Source organism: Ictalurus punctatus, chromosome 25 (assembly GCF_001660625.3).
Source record: "Ictalurus punctatus breed USDA103 chromosome 25, Coco_2.0, whole genome shotgun sequence".
Taxonomy (NCBI): Eukaryota; Metazoa; Chordata; class Actinopteri; order Siluriformes; family Ictaluridae; genus Ictalurus; species Ictalurus punctatus.
In genome coordinates, this window is record NC_030440.2 from 2,328,043 (window position 1) to 2,344,504 (window position 16,462).

At 40.9% G+C, this 16,462-nt stretch overlaps 1 protein-coding gene across 3 annotated transcripts in view; it reads left to right on the plus strand.

Annotated features, from left to right (window-relative positions):
* otofa (otoferlin a) overlaps positions 1-13,211 on the plus strand; it is a 62,246-nt gene extending 49,035 nt beyond the window's left edge. The window contains exons 27-46 of one of the 3 annotated variants that reach the window (XM_017456223.3): positions 80-199; positions 319-480; positions 1,310-1,472; positions 1,994-2,064; positions 2,311-2,340; positions 2,532-2,669; positions 2,761-2,836; positions 3,227-3,366; positions 3,885-4,022; positions 4,133-4,270; positions 4,369-4,496; positions 4,652-4,822; positions 4,935-5,095; positions 5,786-5,928; positions 6,198-6,286; positions 7,984-8,082; positions 9,601-9,842; positions 10,085-10,263; positions 10,422-10,522; positions 11,952-13,211. In XM_017456223.3, coding sequence (XP_017311712.1) covers positions 80-199; positions 319-480; positions 1,310-1,472; positions 1,994-2,064; positions 2,311-2,340; positions 2,532-2,669; positions 2,761-2,836; positions 3,227-3,366; positions 3,885-4,022; positions 4,133-4,270; positions 4,369-4,496; positions 4,652-4,822; positions 4,935-5,095; positions 5,786-5,928; positions 6,198-6,286; positions 7,984-8,082; positions 9,601-9,842; positions 10,085-10,263; positions 10,422-10,522; positions 11,952-12,132 — 2,670 coding nt within the window. In that variant the 3' untranslated portion in view covers positions 12,133-13,211. The other 2 variants (XM_017456224.3, XM_017456226.3) reach the window with 2 other exon arrangements.
* The last annotated feature ends 3,251 nt before the right edge of the window (positions 13,212-16,462 follow it).

Here is a 16,462-nt window from a genome sequence, read left to right on the forward strand (position 1 = left end):
CGAAAGACGTTTATGTCAGAGTTCTAGAAGAAATCGAGGAGAATTTCATTGGTGTTACTGAATGCTTTCCCATACACAGATTGGACCAGCAGGAGTAAAAGATCTCCCTCCTCTTGATGGGCCGAATGACGAAGACCGCGGCCCGATCCTACCGGTGCCTCTGGGGATACGGCCTGTCCTCAGCAAATACCGCATAGAGGTGAAAATCTCAATGAAGCAATTTACACGCTGCCCACAATCAGACTGCTTGTGTAGAATTAGTATGGGTTAAGTATTTTTTTACAGACTGTGTCAGACTGAGCTTCTCCATCACACTAGATTCTGTTCTGGGGCCTGAGGGACTTAAAGAGGATTAACCTGACACATGTGGACAAACCTCGTGTGGATATTGAGTGTGCAGGAAAAGGTGTCCAATCCGCCCTCATTCAAAACTACAAGAAAAATCCAAACTTCAGCACTCTGGTGAAATGGTTTGAAGTGGTGAGTTCTCTCTGATGTAAATAACCCACATCGAAGCTAACAGTTTTAGGTTAGCAGAACATTGCAGCAACAAAAGTGCTGACGTCCTGAGAAGGACGGCCAGTCCGCCACTGTACTGGTGTATTACCCACTCCGTTATGTTAAACATGTCCAAAAAAAAACCCAACATGGGCATATTTCTCTTTCAAAAATTGCTATTGGCAATTGTTATTGAAAATTGAGGCCACGTTAACGTTTTAAATAGCCATTCATATACTGATTTACAAATTAGCAGTCATTTAAAAACAAATGAACAATGAGGACATGTAGGCTACGTCACCTAAATCAACGCAGGAGGTGAAGCTTCACTTGATTTGATGTATTTGCTAGTTGCGCCTCATTGTTTCAGTTTCAGCTGCTTCCTTTGCTGGCTCACTTTCATCTCTTTTAAACACAGTTATCTTTAGTGGTCGCTTTCTTGTTGAGAATGTAATTTATTCCCTTGCTTTGTCGTACTGCTTAAATATTTGCATTTCATCTTCATTCAAACGAATGCTAATCATCCAGTAGCCGCCTGCAATGAAACAAATGCCCTGTTGACCTGGTGACACCACATGATCATATCTACATGGTGGCTTACTCACGAGTCCTGGCTTTCATTCCCTGTAAAATCAGTGGGGATCAAATGGCAGCCCAATTTATTTGATTTTTTTTCCAAACACCCCCAGGAACATATTTCTAGAACGTTAAAGGCGACCTTCTTAGAACCTGTAAATGCATCACCCTGTTACTTTGTTACTTTCTCATGGTTCTTAGGTTAGTAATGGTGTCACCAAATTTTACATTGCAGGACCTACCAGAGAACGAGTTACTCCATCCTCCTCTGAATATTCGAGTCGTGGACTGCAGAGCTTTTGGACGTTATACCTTAGTGGGCTCACATGCTATCTCCAGCCTTCGCAGGTTCATCTATATACCGCCAGATAAGAGGGCCAACAACTGGGCCAATACAGGTACTGGCCTAAAATGTGACCATTTGGCGATGCGAAGTAATCTTTCACTAAAATTTCACTGTCTTGCTCTTCACAATTTTCTTATTAAGTACTCCACCAAACTCCACTAAACAGACAGAAGGATGCTCCTGCACTTAAAATGTGACTTTGCGGCGAACACAAAGTTTCAGCGATGTATTTTGTAAAACTGAAGGTTCCGAGAACTGTAACGTTTTTGGAACGTTTAAAAAACCTTCTGCTAAACTAACATTTTTTTAGCTGGGTTGCATCCTTTTATAGTGCATGCAAGTTTGAACAGTTTCTTTGTCCTTTTGCTATTCTTCACATTTCTTTCCAGTCTGTCTTCTTTCTGAACTGCATTGGTGGCACTGCCCTGTCCTCTCCACTGGTATTTGGCTTTTGACTGCTCATGTACACATGACCCTTCCCACTACAGCAAGACTGGCCAATAGCCTCATGACTCTTACCAATCGGATGTCCCGTTCCCACCCCTGTTCCCCGTCCCTTCTCTCACTCCTCAGGTGACATCGTGGTCAACATGAACCCTGATGCCAATGTTAAGAAGATGGACACTGTGGTGAAACTGGATGCTGTGAGTCTTTCCATGATGGCTTTTAAAATCCAAATAAAGTAACTACAACATGACACAGTCGTTTCAATGTCCTGCATGAGTATGTTTGCACGTCCAGGTTAGTACTAGATGACTCATTTCGTAACCCCGTGTGTCGATTTCAGTGTCATGCTGGTGTGTAATTGTTTGTCTTGTTAAGAAGACAAGTTTAGTTGTGATTTGATGTTTGTTTCATGTGTGCCCCCCCCCCCTCGCCCCTCTCTGTAGACCTCTGATGCTGTTGTTAAAATCGATTCGGTAAGTCACAGTATGTATTTAATTTCATACGCTTTGTAAAGGGTAACAGCTTGTCAAGTTTTCTTCCACATAAAGTAAACATTTCATCAATATCAATTTAAAGTCGGTTAAAAAAAAAAAAAAACCCAGTGGGCTTTAAGAGTCTAAAGGGTAGCAACAAAGCCTCTTTTTTTTTTTTTTTGCTGTAATAGAACGAGGATGAAAAGGAGAAAGAAAAGAAGAAGAAGAAGAAGAAAAAGAAGGGAGAAGAGGTAGAGGAAGAGGAGCAAGACGAGAGCGTACTGGACTGGTGGTCGAAGTACTTTGCCTCAATAGAGACGATGATGGAGGTGAGAGACTATGTCTTTCCTCAGTATGGTGTTCTTCCTCTCAGGATAAAAAGAAGATGGAATATGATGAAATATCTTTTTCTCGATGCAGATTCAGCGCGCTCAAGACGCAGCCTTGGCCGAGGCAGAAGAACGAGAGGACATGGAGATTGCTGCAGAAGTAGCCGGTAAATAAAATAAAACATACCTATATTTGCATGCACATGGCACTGTAAATCGTCCCAAAATGCACCAAGGCAGTGTTTATGGCGTCATGTTATACACCATTACATTTACACATCACATATTTGTTGTTTGCTGCCATCACATTCTTGAGCAATGTCGCAGCATTCGCATGAAAGTTAACTCCAGGCGAATTTCAGTTAAAAAATTCAATCCTTACATTCGCGTATAGTTTGGGAAGACGCATATTAATGCTTTAATTTTTCTAATGCTTTACAACATTAAAACTCTCATGGCTTGGGGAAAAAAATGTTAAGTTGGCCATTGCCATCTCCCATGCTGTCCGTCCTCTTCCACTCCCATCTACTCCTCTCATTCCTCAACTCTAACCTCAGAAATCAGAGTTGATCAATCTCATGTGAAAGGCTCCAAGGGTAAAGAGAAAAACAAAGCCAAGAAGGACAAGAAGAAGAAGGATCAGAGCAGTGAGTTATTGGACAAAGCAGCTGCCAAACCCAAAGTGGATGAGCTTTTGGTGAGTGTCTTTTCATATCGCCACAGTTATTGTCAGGTGTAGAACTTCAGCCCCACCAGGATTTCACGATCACAGAAACTCCGCAATATTCGGAGGAGCTTGCGATTTTTAAAAAAAAGATATATTAGCGCACATTTTCAATAGATTTGGGCCAAGGCACATCATCATGGAGCATTCACCCCAAAGCCCTCTTTGATTCACGTGTGTTGTACATGAGTACAGCTAAAAGATCTCATTCACCAACAAACGATGTCATGCGATTGCAATTTAGTCAATGCAATTTAGTTTTCTGCAAAATAACATTTTTTTTAAAAAAGCGCAAAAAAAAAACTCCACAAATTGCATCGCAAATTGCGAAGAAAAGAAAAAGTCGCAGCAAAAATCAAGTGAAATCCTGTATGGACTGGAATTTAATTACATAAAGTATTAAGATATACGGTAATTGATTTTATAGTTGATACTTAAATGAACTGTTTCAAAATACAGCTTAATTCCAAACGAATTTTGAACATATTTAGGTGTTCAATAAGGAGCTGGAGAGTGAATTTGATGAATTTGAGGACTGGCTTCACAGCTTCAACCTGTATAAAGGAAAGGCTGGAGATGACGATGACAACACTGCGGTGGATGATGACCGGATCATGGGCCGATTCAAAGTACAATCGCTTATTCAAAGCAGGGCGAACAAGATATTCTGATTCTGATCGAATGTACAGTCGGTTGTGTATTGTTAACCTCGTTAACCTTTCTGTGACCTCTGACCTAGGGATCAGTGTGTGTGTACAAGCTGCCCCTTTCTGAAGAAATCACCAAAGAGCCTGGATTTGATCCCAATATGGGCATGTTTCAGAATATACCAAACAATGATCCCATCAGTGTCCTAGTGAGGATTTACATTGTTAGGGTAAGTGACGTCTCGAGGTCCTACCTTCCTGAATTTTAAACCGACACTTAACTAACTCTAACTAGTCACTACTGAGCTGTGAAAATCTTGGTTTCTAGGCAACAAACCTTCACCCTACAGACCTAAATGGGAAAGCTGATCCCTACGTTGTCATCAAGCTGGGGAAAACAGACATCAGGGACAAGGAGAATTACATCTCTAAGCAACTCAACCCTGTTTTCGGAAAGTGAGTAGGAAACGGTGAACTTTCCAAATGGATTGCACTTTAAATAACAGCAACAAAAAAATAGAGCAGTTGTAGATGTATCAATCATCATCAAAGTCATAATCATTTACGTCATTGTATTTCTTTAGTAAAGAGAATAATCGACTCTTTTTAAGGTCCTTTGATATAGAGGCCACATTTCCAATGGAGTCGATGCTGACGGTGTCGATATTTGACTGGGATTTAGTTGGCACTGATGACCTGATTGGAGAGACCAAGATTGATCTGGAGAACCGTTTATACAGTAAATACAGAGCCACCTGTGGCATCGCATCCACCTACTCTGTGTAAGCATCCGTTTAGACTTAGCATTGGTTACAAATCGAGTGCATTTATAAATCTTGTGAGCTCTCAGCAGACATTTCAGGTGAGATGTTTGGATTTGTTTTACGCACACAGCCATGGCTACAATATCTGGCGAGATCCTCAGAAACCCTCTCAGATACTCGCTAAGCTGTGCAAGGATGGCAAGTTGGATGGGCCGCATTATGGCCCAGGTGGAAAGGTCAAAGTTGCAAACCGTATCTTTTTGGGGCCAACAGAACTCGAGGATGAAAATGGTGAGTCATTAAAGGGAATTTTGCAACAATACTGCAGTAAATTTAATCTGTTTTTTTCTTCTTCTGATATCTAATACCTGTGAATTGGATTTGTAAAGGACAGCGATTCAACACACACACACACATAGGCATAAATGTAGAATGTAGAATGCAGCGGCGCACCTCGTCTTCAACCAGTCCAAGAGAACCCATGTCACACCCCTCTTCATCTCCCTCCACTGGCTTCCTGTATCCGCCCGTATCAAATTCAAGGCCTTGATGCTCACATACAAGACCTTGTCTGGAACAGCGCCTCCTACCTCAACTCTCTCCTGAAGGCTTACGTTCCCTCACGCAATCTGCGATCGATCAACGACCGACGCTTAGTACTACCGACTCAGCGTGGCACGAGGTTCCTTTCCAGAACCTTCACACTGACTGTTCCTCAGTGGTGGAATGAACTTCCGACCTCAATCCGGACCGAAAAATTAACACATTCTTCTCTTACACCTCGACTCTGCGCACTCTGCTTCTCTAGAACTCAATTATAAATCTTGTACAGTAGCACTACTCGTATTGTTCTCCGCTTGATATATCGCTTTGCTTGTGTTTCATCATTTGTAAGTCGCTTTGGATAAAAGCGTCTGCTAAATGAGTAAATGTAAACGTATTTGCATATATACATATATATATATATGTGTGTGTGTGTAGGTCTGAAGAAGCCGACAGACGAACATTTGGCGCTTACTGCACTGAAGCACTGGGAGGAAATACCTCAAGTGGGCTGCAAACTCGTCCCAGAACACGTAGAGACCAGGCCTCTCCTCCACCCGGAGAAACAAGGCATAGAGCAGGTGCGGTAACATCATTCTGTTTATGTTACAGTGGAGTTGTGTTTGTCAGTGCTTCGTGAACGTTTCACATTATAATACTGAAGGCCAAATCGGAACGCTACATTTTTTCAGATCGATAAGTTAAGCAAAGACTTAACGCTTAAAATGCAATTAAGATCATGCAAAGTAAGTTAAATAATAGTCTCTGTGTAACTGTTTAGAAATGTACGTGTAGTCCGCATGTATAAATAATCCATCCTATTCTGCTTTGGATTTTATAAACCCTGCAGGGGCGAATTGAGATGTGGGTCGACATGTTCCCAATGGATTCACCGACACCAGGACCAGCCTTAGACATATCACCACGAAAACCAAAGAAGTGTGTAACTCTTTTTGGAGTTGGCTTCTTCACTTAGTGTTATTCACTTCTTTTACGTATACACTCCGTGTTATTTACTCAGTGATATTCATTAGCTTAGCTTTTTATGACTGTGTATGATAACCTAGTCTAAAAATATCACGGTTCCACGGCAACCATTTAAAAACAGTGGTGAAAATTAAAGGAAAAATCATACGGTGCTGTGAAAAAGTATTTGCCCTCATCCTGATTTATATATCCTATTTAGTATATCTCATACTAAATAGCTTTAGATATTCAAATCAAAGACATCTTCAAACAAAGACAACCTGAGTAAACATGCAATACAGATTTTATTTATTTATTTATTTTTATTGAAGTAAAAAAAAAAAATTATCCAACACCTATCACCCATGTGAAAATCTAATTGCCCCCTTAAACTTAAAAGCACCTTTAGCAGCAATAACTGCAACCGAACGCTTCTGGTAACTAGAGATCAGTCTTTCACTTACTTCTAGGACTAGGATTTACTCCTACGCTTTGGATCGTCGTCTCGCTGCATAATCCAATCGCGTTTGAGTTTCAATTTATGGACTGAAGACCAGACGTTCTCCTTTAGGATTTTCTGGTAGAGAACAGAATTCATGTTTCCTTCAATTACTGCAAGTCGCCCAGAACCCGAAGCAGCAAAGCATCCCCACACCATCACACTACCTCCACCATGCTTGACCGTAGCTAGGATGTTCTTTTTGTGGAATTCTCTGCTTGGTTTGCGCCAAATGTAACGGGACCCTGTCTTCCAAACAGTTCCTTTATCGACTCATCAATCAATCAAGGATTGAGGATCATCAAGGTGTGTTTTGGCCTTAATGTTCTTCAGGGTCAGCAGTGGTTTTCACCTCATCACTGTTCCACGGATGCCATTTTCCCCCAGTGTCTTTCTGATAGTGGAGTCATGAACAGTGACCTTTATTGATGTAAGAGTGACCTGTAGGTCCTTTGATGTTGTCCTGGGCTCTTTTGTGACTTCCTGGATGAGTAGTTGCTGTGATCTTGGAGGAAGTTTGGAAGGTCGGCCACTTCTTGGAAGGTTCACTAATGTGTTGTTGTTTTTTTTTCTTTTTCTAAAAACACTAATGTGTTTTTAAAGTTTTTTTTTTTTTTTTTTCCGTTTGGAGATAGTGGAGGTTTGGATATTTTCTCACAGCACTCTATTACCAGTTCGTACATCTCAAATTGCCTATTTGTTCTTCATTCTTTAAAACCATTTTTACAGAGATTTCTCTATAATTGTTTATCACAGTGTTAAACTTTTTAAAGCTCAAAGACAGGGGCTGTCAGGAATAAATGTATAGACAGTAATATATCAACAGTGTGGTAACCATCTGATCATACACCATGACAAACCGTGAAACCGTGACAACTCTCATTTAATCTTCAGAAATCATTCATTTGCTCTGCTGTACCACTTTGGATATTGCTGTCTCTTTGTTGCTTTTAATGTGTCTTCCAAGATGGCTCCAAAAATACTACATGTTCACAGAGTACTTGGCTCTCTTTCTTTTCCTCCTTGTCCTCTTCCACATCATCTCCCTCTATCTGCTTTGTTCTCGCTGATGCTCTCTAAGCCATTATAGTGTTTGAAACATTTATAACATACAGTAGGTAGATGACCACATGTCCTCCCCTTCTTCCCCCTCCTTCCACGACTTTATCAGATATGAGCTCAGGGTGATAATATGGAATACCGACGAGGTAATTCTGGAAGACGATGATTACTTCACAGGGGAAAAATCCAGTGACATTTTTGTCAGGAGGTGGGTATGGGTAGGTGTGTGAAATATGTGTGGTTGGTCTTGTTAATCTTTTCTTTTCTGTCTGTATGTCTTGTTTGCTCTTGCTCCCCCATCCCCTGCGTTATTGCTGTGCTGTCTAGCTTTGAGCTTCGCGTTATTATTTGGAACACTGATGACGTAGTTCTACAAGACGATGCTTTCATGACAGGAGAGAAGATGTCTGACATCTATGTCAGGGGGTAAAGACGATTCCGATGCATGGCTTGATTGCCTGTTATTACTAAAAAGCACGAAAGTTAACCGAAGCTTTCCTTTCCTCGTTCATTTAACTGAAAATCACACACCTCAGCTTTACAGGACCAAAGCATTTAAACAATAGTGTATATTACAAGCCTAAAGGTTAGTCTGGCTATTTAATAGTTAATTACATGTTTAGGTTAATCTATGAATATTCAATTAAATCTTAAGCTCGTGGTCTGTCAAAACAGCTGTCGCCAAGATACCTCCGGGTTCACAAATCTCCCCTTCACAGTGCATGAACGCGCCAAATACTGTATGGTTCGTGTGCATGGTTTGCATTTATTCCTAGCAAGCCCATACGCATTTTATATGTGATCGCCTGGGAAAATTGGTCGGATTTCACTGTAATTGGATTCTGGCAAACAGCCAAAAAAAATGACGTTTTTTTTCTCATTTTAAGAACCAATAAACATATTTCACCAAAACAAAGAGGAAACGATGTATTTGCTTTTTAATCTCGCCTAGGCGTCTTCCTGCAAAAACAATCGTCATGTAAGGAACCGGATTAACAAACGCAGTAGATGTCTAAAACCTCGCTATCTGATATCATATAATTTCCTCACACAGTCACGGAAGTTGTCGGATAGGTAAATGCGGCGAGTGACCAGAATTTAAAATGCTATACTTGTGGTTGAGACGCATGCAGAAAGGAAACAGATCTGAGTTTAGGAGAATGTACACGTTCGCCTCACGCCTCCAGGGTCGGGGGTTCGATTCCCGCCGTGGTCCTGTGTGTGCGGAGTTTGCATGTTCTCCCCGTGCTGCGGGGGTTTCCTCCGGGTACTCCGGTTTCCTCCCCCAGTCCAAACACATGCATGGTAGTCTGATTGGTGTGTCTAAAGTGTCCGTAGTGTATGAATGTGTGTGTGAGTGTGTATGTGAGTGCACCCTGCGATGGATTGGCACCCTGTCCAGGGTGTACCCCGCCTTGTGCCCGATGCTCCCTGGGATAGTCTCCAGGTTCCCCGCGACCCTGAAAAGGATAAAGCGGTATAGAAGATGGATGGATGGATGGAAGTTACCTTATGTACAACCATGCATCACAAATAATTGTATTTATTTCTAAAAAGAAAGCCCATTTATTACTTCCAGTAATTAAACTGGTTAAATGCCTGCACACGTTGTTTTACTAAGAACTTGTCATACGTTTTTGTCGGATTCCTTTATATGTGTATCGTCACTGTCAATATCTTGAATAAAAATGTCTAATTCATTACTAAAATTGGCCTTTTTGCCCAGCTGGCTGAAAGGCCAAGCAGAAGATAAGCAGGACACGGACGTGCACTACCACTCTCTGACTGGAGAAGGAAACTTTAACTGGCGCTTCGTATATCCCTTTGACTATCTCATGGCTGAGGAGAAAATTGTGGTCTCCAAGAAAGAGTCCATGTTCTCCTGGGATGAGACAGAGTACAAGATCCCTGCCCGCCTCACCCTGCAAGTGTGGGATGCTGACCACTTCTCTGCGGATGACTTCTTGGGTATGAGAAATTGCTTTCTCAAAGTAACTTCACTGGGATTTTGTAAGGATTTGTTTCGAAATGTAGCCTGTGTCCACGTGTCTTCAAGTGAAAACACTTTTCTTGGGGAAATGTAAAACGAAACGTCTTTTTGTTCTCCCCTCTAGGGTTCGATGCTACCTGTAGTGTAATGATGTGGCTTTCAGCCAGAGTTCAAAGGTCAACTTTATTTCTAGCACGTAAACTTACACGTTTTCTTTCAGGTGCAATTGAGCTAGATTTGAACCGGTTTCCCAGAGGAGCGAAATCATCAAAGCTGTGCTCCCTCGACATGATTATTAATGAGCAGGAGCTGCCGTCCATCTCAATCTTCAAACAGAAAAGGGTGAAGGGTTGGTGGCCTTTCATGGCACAAAATGAGAACGATGAGCCAGAGCTCACGGTGAGACATGAATGTCACATCGTGTATGCTTTCTTTTAAAAATATTCTACTAGAATGAGAAAATATTCGTCTGTTTGTAATAGTAGATCTGGTAGTACTTGTTATAATCTAGAGCTATTCGACTGAACTGTACCCATCATTAATGATTCTCCTCACAGGGGAAAGTGGAAGCAGAGCTCCATCTACTGACAGCAGAGGAAGCGGAGAAAAATCCTGTTGGCCTTGGAAGGAATGAGCCAGAGCCACTGGAGAAACCAAAGTAAGATAAAACACACACACACACACACACACACACACACACACACACACATCCGACAAATCTTCGAACCTGAAATTTAATTTAAGGCACAATATAAATCCTGAATCTGATATCACGTAAAATTACCACTAAAAAAAGATCAAACACAGGCACCTTCTTCGATACAGAAAACAGACACCCTTCTCTGTGTCCTGTTAACTTTTCCTCTTTCTATCATTTCCATTGTTCATCATCATTTCATTCCTTCCTTCACCCTTACCCCTTCATCGCCTTCATTTTTAAACAACATTCTGGAAAAAGTCGTCCGGACACCAGTCTAATGTGGTTCTTGAACCCCCTGAAGTCCATACGATACTTCATATGGCACCACTACCGCTGGCTGATCCTGAAGACACTGGCGCTGCTGCTGCTCCTCCTGCTCCTCGGCCTCTTTCTCTACTCCATCCCTGGATACGTGGTCAAGAAGCTGCTGGGGGCGTGATGGGAGAGGGGAAAATTGCTGGTAGCTCTCTTACATCCCCCGTCCCCCTCTCTCCCCCTTTCTACTCCCTCTTTCCTTTCTGAGACTTGAGCAACCATTGCTGCAAATCACAAGGCACACCATTAACCCACTGCTCGATCTGACTGATATCTAACTGACCCACTTGCTAGTAATTGTAAAGATCACTTCAATATTCCCAATCATATCTGCATCTCAAATATGCGCAATATCGGAATAGACACAACACACCTTCATGTGGTTAGGTATCCTCCTGATGGCAAGATTGAATTTTTTTTTATTATTATTTAATGTAAATAGAAGTTGTACCTTTCTGCCATGTTTGTTGCAAAAAAAAATTTTAAATGACTGCATATTTAGAAAAAACTAGAAGAAGAAGAAGAATGCGCGATGTTAACCTGGACCGAATCTAAGGAGTGTGTATTGTGTACTCGTGGGATATTTCGTAACTTAACATGGCTTAGGGGACTTAAATAGCACCGTAGATGAAAAGCTGCTCTTTTTTTTTTTTTAATCTCTTTGTACCTGTACAGTAGAGCTCAGTTTTACATGGCATCCAGGCATCCTGTCTCACCCCGTCTGTCACACAGTATCCGCGTGTGTCACTGTAACTGTAGATATACGATGTCTACCATTTCCATGATGTGATCTTTGTATTTCTTACGCTTTGGTGTTAAATCCTGATTAAAAACTTCATCTCAATAAAGACTAGGGGGCTAGGGTTACGTTTTGATCGTAAACTCCAAAATCCAAATCCTAAATAGCACAATAACAATAAACAATGAAAGATTTTTACATGTTTAAATATCGATTGCCACCTACTACTAACCACTAATACATGCTTTATTTCTCTCCTCCATTTGCCACACATTGCCTTTCCCAACTCGTCTCCCTCCGTGTAACTTCATCACCTGACCCGTCCTTAAACAGTCGGCCCGACACCACCTTCCTCTGGTTCCTGAGTCCGCTGAAGGCTGTGCGCTACCTGGTGTGCACCCGCTACAAATGGCTTATCATCAAAATTATCCTGGCCCTACTGCTGGTGATCATGGTCATCCTCTTCATCTATAGTATGCCTGGCTACCTGGTCAAGAAGATGTTGGGTGCATGAGGAAACCAGACAGAAACAGGGTGTTTTATTCCACTTCTCCTCCTCATAGTTTGCAGCATGTCTTTTTCATTCATCCGCAGCGATGCCGTTCCTAAACAATTCTCCTCGCAGATGATTTACTAACCCACATTGTCGCACACTAAGCATATCTTTCATTCATCGAGAACTTTTTTTTTGCTATTAATTCCCACCCACATTATGTATACCTATCTGCCAATCAATCAATCAATCAAAAAAAAATTCTTGATTTATTTCAGTGAGAAATTAAGGTATACACTCACCGGCCACTTTATTAGGAATACCTGCTTGTATTTCATGCGATTATTCAATCAGCTAACCATATGGCAGAGTGCAGTGCTTAAAAATGTCCAAATCTGGAAGTCGTTGAACCTGTGGAACAACCTAGCAACGGTCTAGCCTACAACCATGCTATGGACAAGAATCACATTTAACTGAAGTTCTTGACCTGTATCTGCATAATTGTATGTAATACGCTGCGGCCACGTGATTGGCCGATTAGATCGTTCCATGAATGTACAGGAGTTCCTAATCGAGTGAACGGTGAATGCATGTCCGATCATTCATACTTTCAGGATATCGTCTGCCTTGCTTGAGTTTCTGTGTAAATTGTTCTAAAATGTCAAAACTTATAGCTGATGACAACAGTTAGCATGCAACCAATTCTTGAAGAAGAAAAAAAAAAAGTCATGCTAAAATAGAAATTCAAGATCTTACTATATACGTAAAAGGAAAGAAAAAAAAAATCCTTCTTTTTTAGCACAGAATTTCGGAACAACCGTGACATCATCATTCCTCCTACTACCCGGCTGTTGATTTACATTGTTTGCGGTGTACATCGTTTTTGTATTTGCTTGCTCTCTAGTGTTTCTTGTGATTGTGTGTACTGATCAGCAAATTTGATAACTGACTTGATTGCACTGAATCTAACTTATTTCTATTACGAAGGGTGTATAGTTCTTGTTTAACAGTGTGAAGCAGTGAACTATTGATTCATTTATTTTTGTCTGTATGAAGATTGAATAAAATGAACTTATTGAAATAAGGACGCTTCAGCGTCTGAGTTCTGCTTCTATTTATAATGTGTGTGTGCGCGCACGTGTGTGTGTGAACATAATCTTACGTCCTCGTTTGTCCTGCAGCCGAAACACTACCGCCTTGTCACGGTTGTTGAGTCCAGCACGAGTGATGTGTATCCTGGTTTGGAGACTTTATAAGAACGCTTTTGTGGCGTTGCTTCTCAGTGTGTTGGGCTGGATATTCCTCAGCCTGCTAATCTTCTCTATTCCTTCCACACGGAGTTATAAAATGATAAACATTATAGGATAATATATACAGACGGGATAGTATATAGTATAGTATAGTATATATATATATATATATATATATATATATATATATATATATATATATATACACACACACACACAACTGAGCCAAAAAATACATACTGGAAATTACAAATTTAACAAATAATAAAGTTTAAAGGCATTAAAAGACTGAAACACTGCAATATTTGTTTCTTTTTTCAGTTACTTCATTCATGTATTCATTTATTGCAAGCAGTTAGCAATTTATTTTTTTTTTTTTTACTTTCTCGCCTCACGCCTGCAGGGTCGGGGTTCGATTCCCACCGTGGCCCTGTGTGTGCGGAGTTTGCATGTTCTCCCCGTGCTGCGGGGGTTTCCTCCGGGTACTCCGGTTTCCTCCTCCAGTCCAAAGACATGCATGGTAGGCTGATTGGCGTGTCTAAAGTGTCCGTAGTGTATGAATGGGTGTGTGAGTGTGTGCCCTGTGATGGATTGGCACCCTGTCCAGGGTGTACCCCGCCTCGTTCCCGATGCTCCCTGGGATAGAGTCCAGGTTTCCCCGTGACCCTGAAAAGGATAAAGCGGTATAGAAGATGGATGGATGGATAGAAAACATAGTCAATAAGCAACAAACTTGTCTAAATGTGGCTTTATTAGGTTTACCCTGAAATTACTGGATTAACATTTAGAAATTTTAAATGCATGGAGTCAACTACATTATTTCCGTCGTTCAGGAAAACATGAGTATATACTGTACAATGAATAACACATGCCATTTAAAATAGTACATGTCACTTATAAAGTTAGATTTTAATTTGAGATGTTTTACGTACATTTTACATTTACGTTTATTCATTCAGCAGACGCTTTTATCCAAAGCGATTTACACGTGAGAAAATACAAGCAATGGAGTTAAACTCGATATGTGGGGCTTCCCCAAACTGTTGCCACAAAGTTGTCTAGAATGTGTTTGTACACTGTAGCATTACAATTTCCCTTCAGTGGATCGAAGAGGCCCAACATGTTCCAGCATGACGATGCCCCCGTGCACAAAGGGAGGTCCATGAAGACATAGTTTGCCAAGGTTGGTTTTGAGGAACTCAAGTGGACTGCACAGAGCTCTGACCTCAACCCCTCTGAACACCCGACATCAGTGCTTCACCGATCAAAAGCCTTCCCAGAAGAGTGGATGTTATTAAAACAGCAAATGGGGGACTGGATCTGGAATGGGATGTTTAACAAGCACTTATGGGTGTCGGGTTGCCACCCATCCTATTTTTTTCCAGGACTGTATGAGCCTCTGATAGTTTATCCCAGAAACACCTGGTTTTTGTTGTTACACCATTGGTCGCAAGCGTAATTACTTGAAGTAACACAACAGGCTCCTCTACACATACTTTAGCTAGCACGCTTGCGGGTTTCTCTCATTTTCAGGACGGGTCTTAAAACGAATGACAAGGATGAGGGAATGTCTTCTGACAGGTCACACAAAAAGAAAATGTCAGGTAGTACTGTTTTTCACATTGAAGAGATGAAAAACGTTCAGTATGACGAGCTGAACGACTAAAAGCAACAGCTTTCAGCTATGTGCATTGTATGTCCAGATAAAACGGTCTATAGGACTTGGTGAAACTGAAGAAAACAGGGAACACCTTCTTTCCTCAAAGAGGCTGAAGGGAAAGAGTAAAGCGAGAACTCAAAAATAGAAAGGTTTTTTTTGTTATGTCAAGAGAAGGAACTCAAAAACTCAAGAGACTAGCTAAGATGACGCGGTGACGCCAACCTGGTGCAGAGGAAAGGTTAGAGTACAGCTCTATTTTTCAAAAATAGAGTCAGGTGAAACTAACTGAGAGTAATTAGATGGCAGACTGCTCATGTCTCCCTCTTGTGGCCAAAGTCAACCTAGCAGTCAAGCTAGCTCCAGACCTGGACATAACACTTAAGAAATAATACATGTAAATTAATCTTCCCAAGGTGAATTCAGATATATTAGGGCAGTTTTTACATTTCTAAGCTTTTGTGTCATTAAAAAAAGCAAAATACCCCAATGCATGATACATTTCTGAAATCTTCGAGATGTTATCTATTCCCTTATCTTAAGGTGGAAAAAATACCATGTTCTAAAGAAGCATGGCTTACCTTTGTGTCAAGACTGACTGAAAGCCTTTTTAAAGATATGTTTGGTAATTTGGGTCGCATAGAGTATGTTCATTGATTTTGGCTTTGTTTTTTTTTTTTGTTTTTTTTTACGTCCTTAATTACACATTTAAACATTCTTTATTTGCAGCATATTTTTATTCATGGCATCAGTCAATCAAATTTCAATAACAGGACTTGAAAACATCTTCCAATCCATCGTCAACATACGTTAATATTGTACGAACACAGTGGACTATGTAATAGCCTACCACATGATTCAAAAATGAAAAACAACAACAACAACAACAACAACAGTCTGACAGTAGATTGATGAACACTGTACACTGAGTAAACATCTCTGCATTATTTCCCTGCTTCTTAAGGTAAAAACACCCTTTAAAGCACATGAACTCCAATGATTCATATAACCATAGTTATAGGGTGTTTCATGGATCTATTTATGCATTCATTAGATCATGTTTGTTCTCTCCACTCATTGTATTTTAAGACTGTCCCAACTAACATGAGCCATGCTGTCCCAAAGTATATGTTTGGTAATTCTGCAAATCTGGAAAATGATTCAATTATACGTATGTGCATAATTTGAACTAAAATTATTGAACATTTGTCACAGGTCAAAGTAGTACATATACCGGCGGAGGAAACCGGAGTACCCGGAGGAAACCCATGGAGCACAGGGAGAGCATGCAAACTCCATGCACACGGGAATCCGCGAACCCCGGACGTGCGAGGCAAATGTGCTTTTAACCTTGTGAAAAATAGCCAAAGCATATGATGTGATTCCTATCTAAAGCTTTTTGGGGTTAACCCCAAGTTAAACTGTCCCAATTTACCTGATGTCC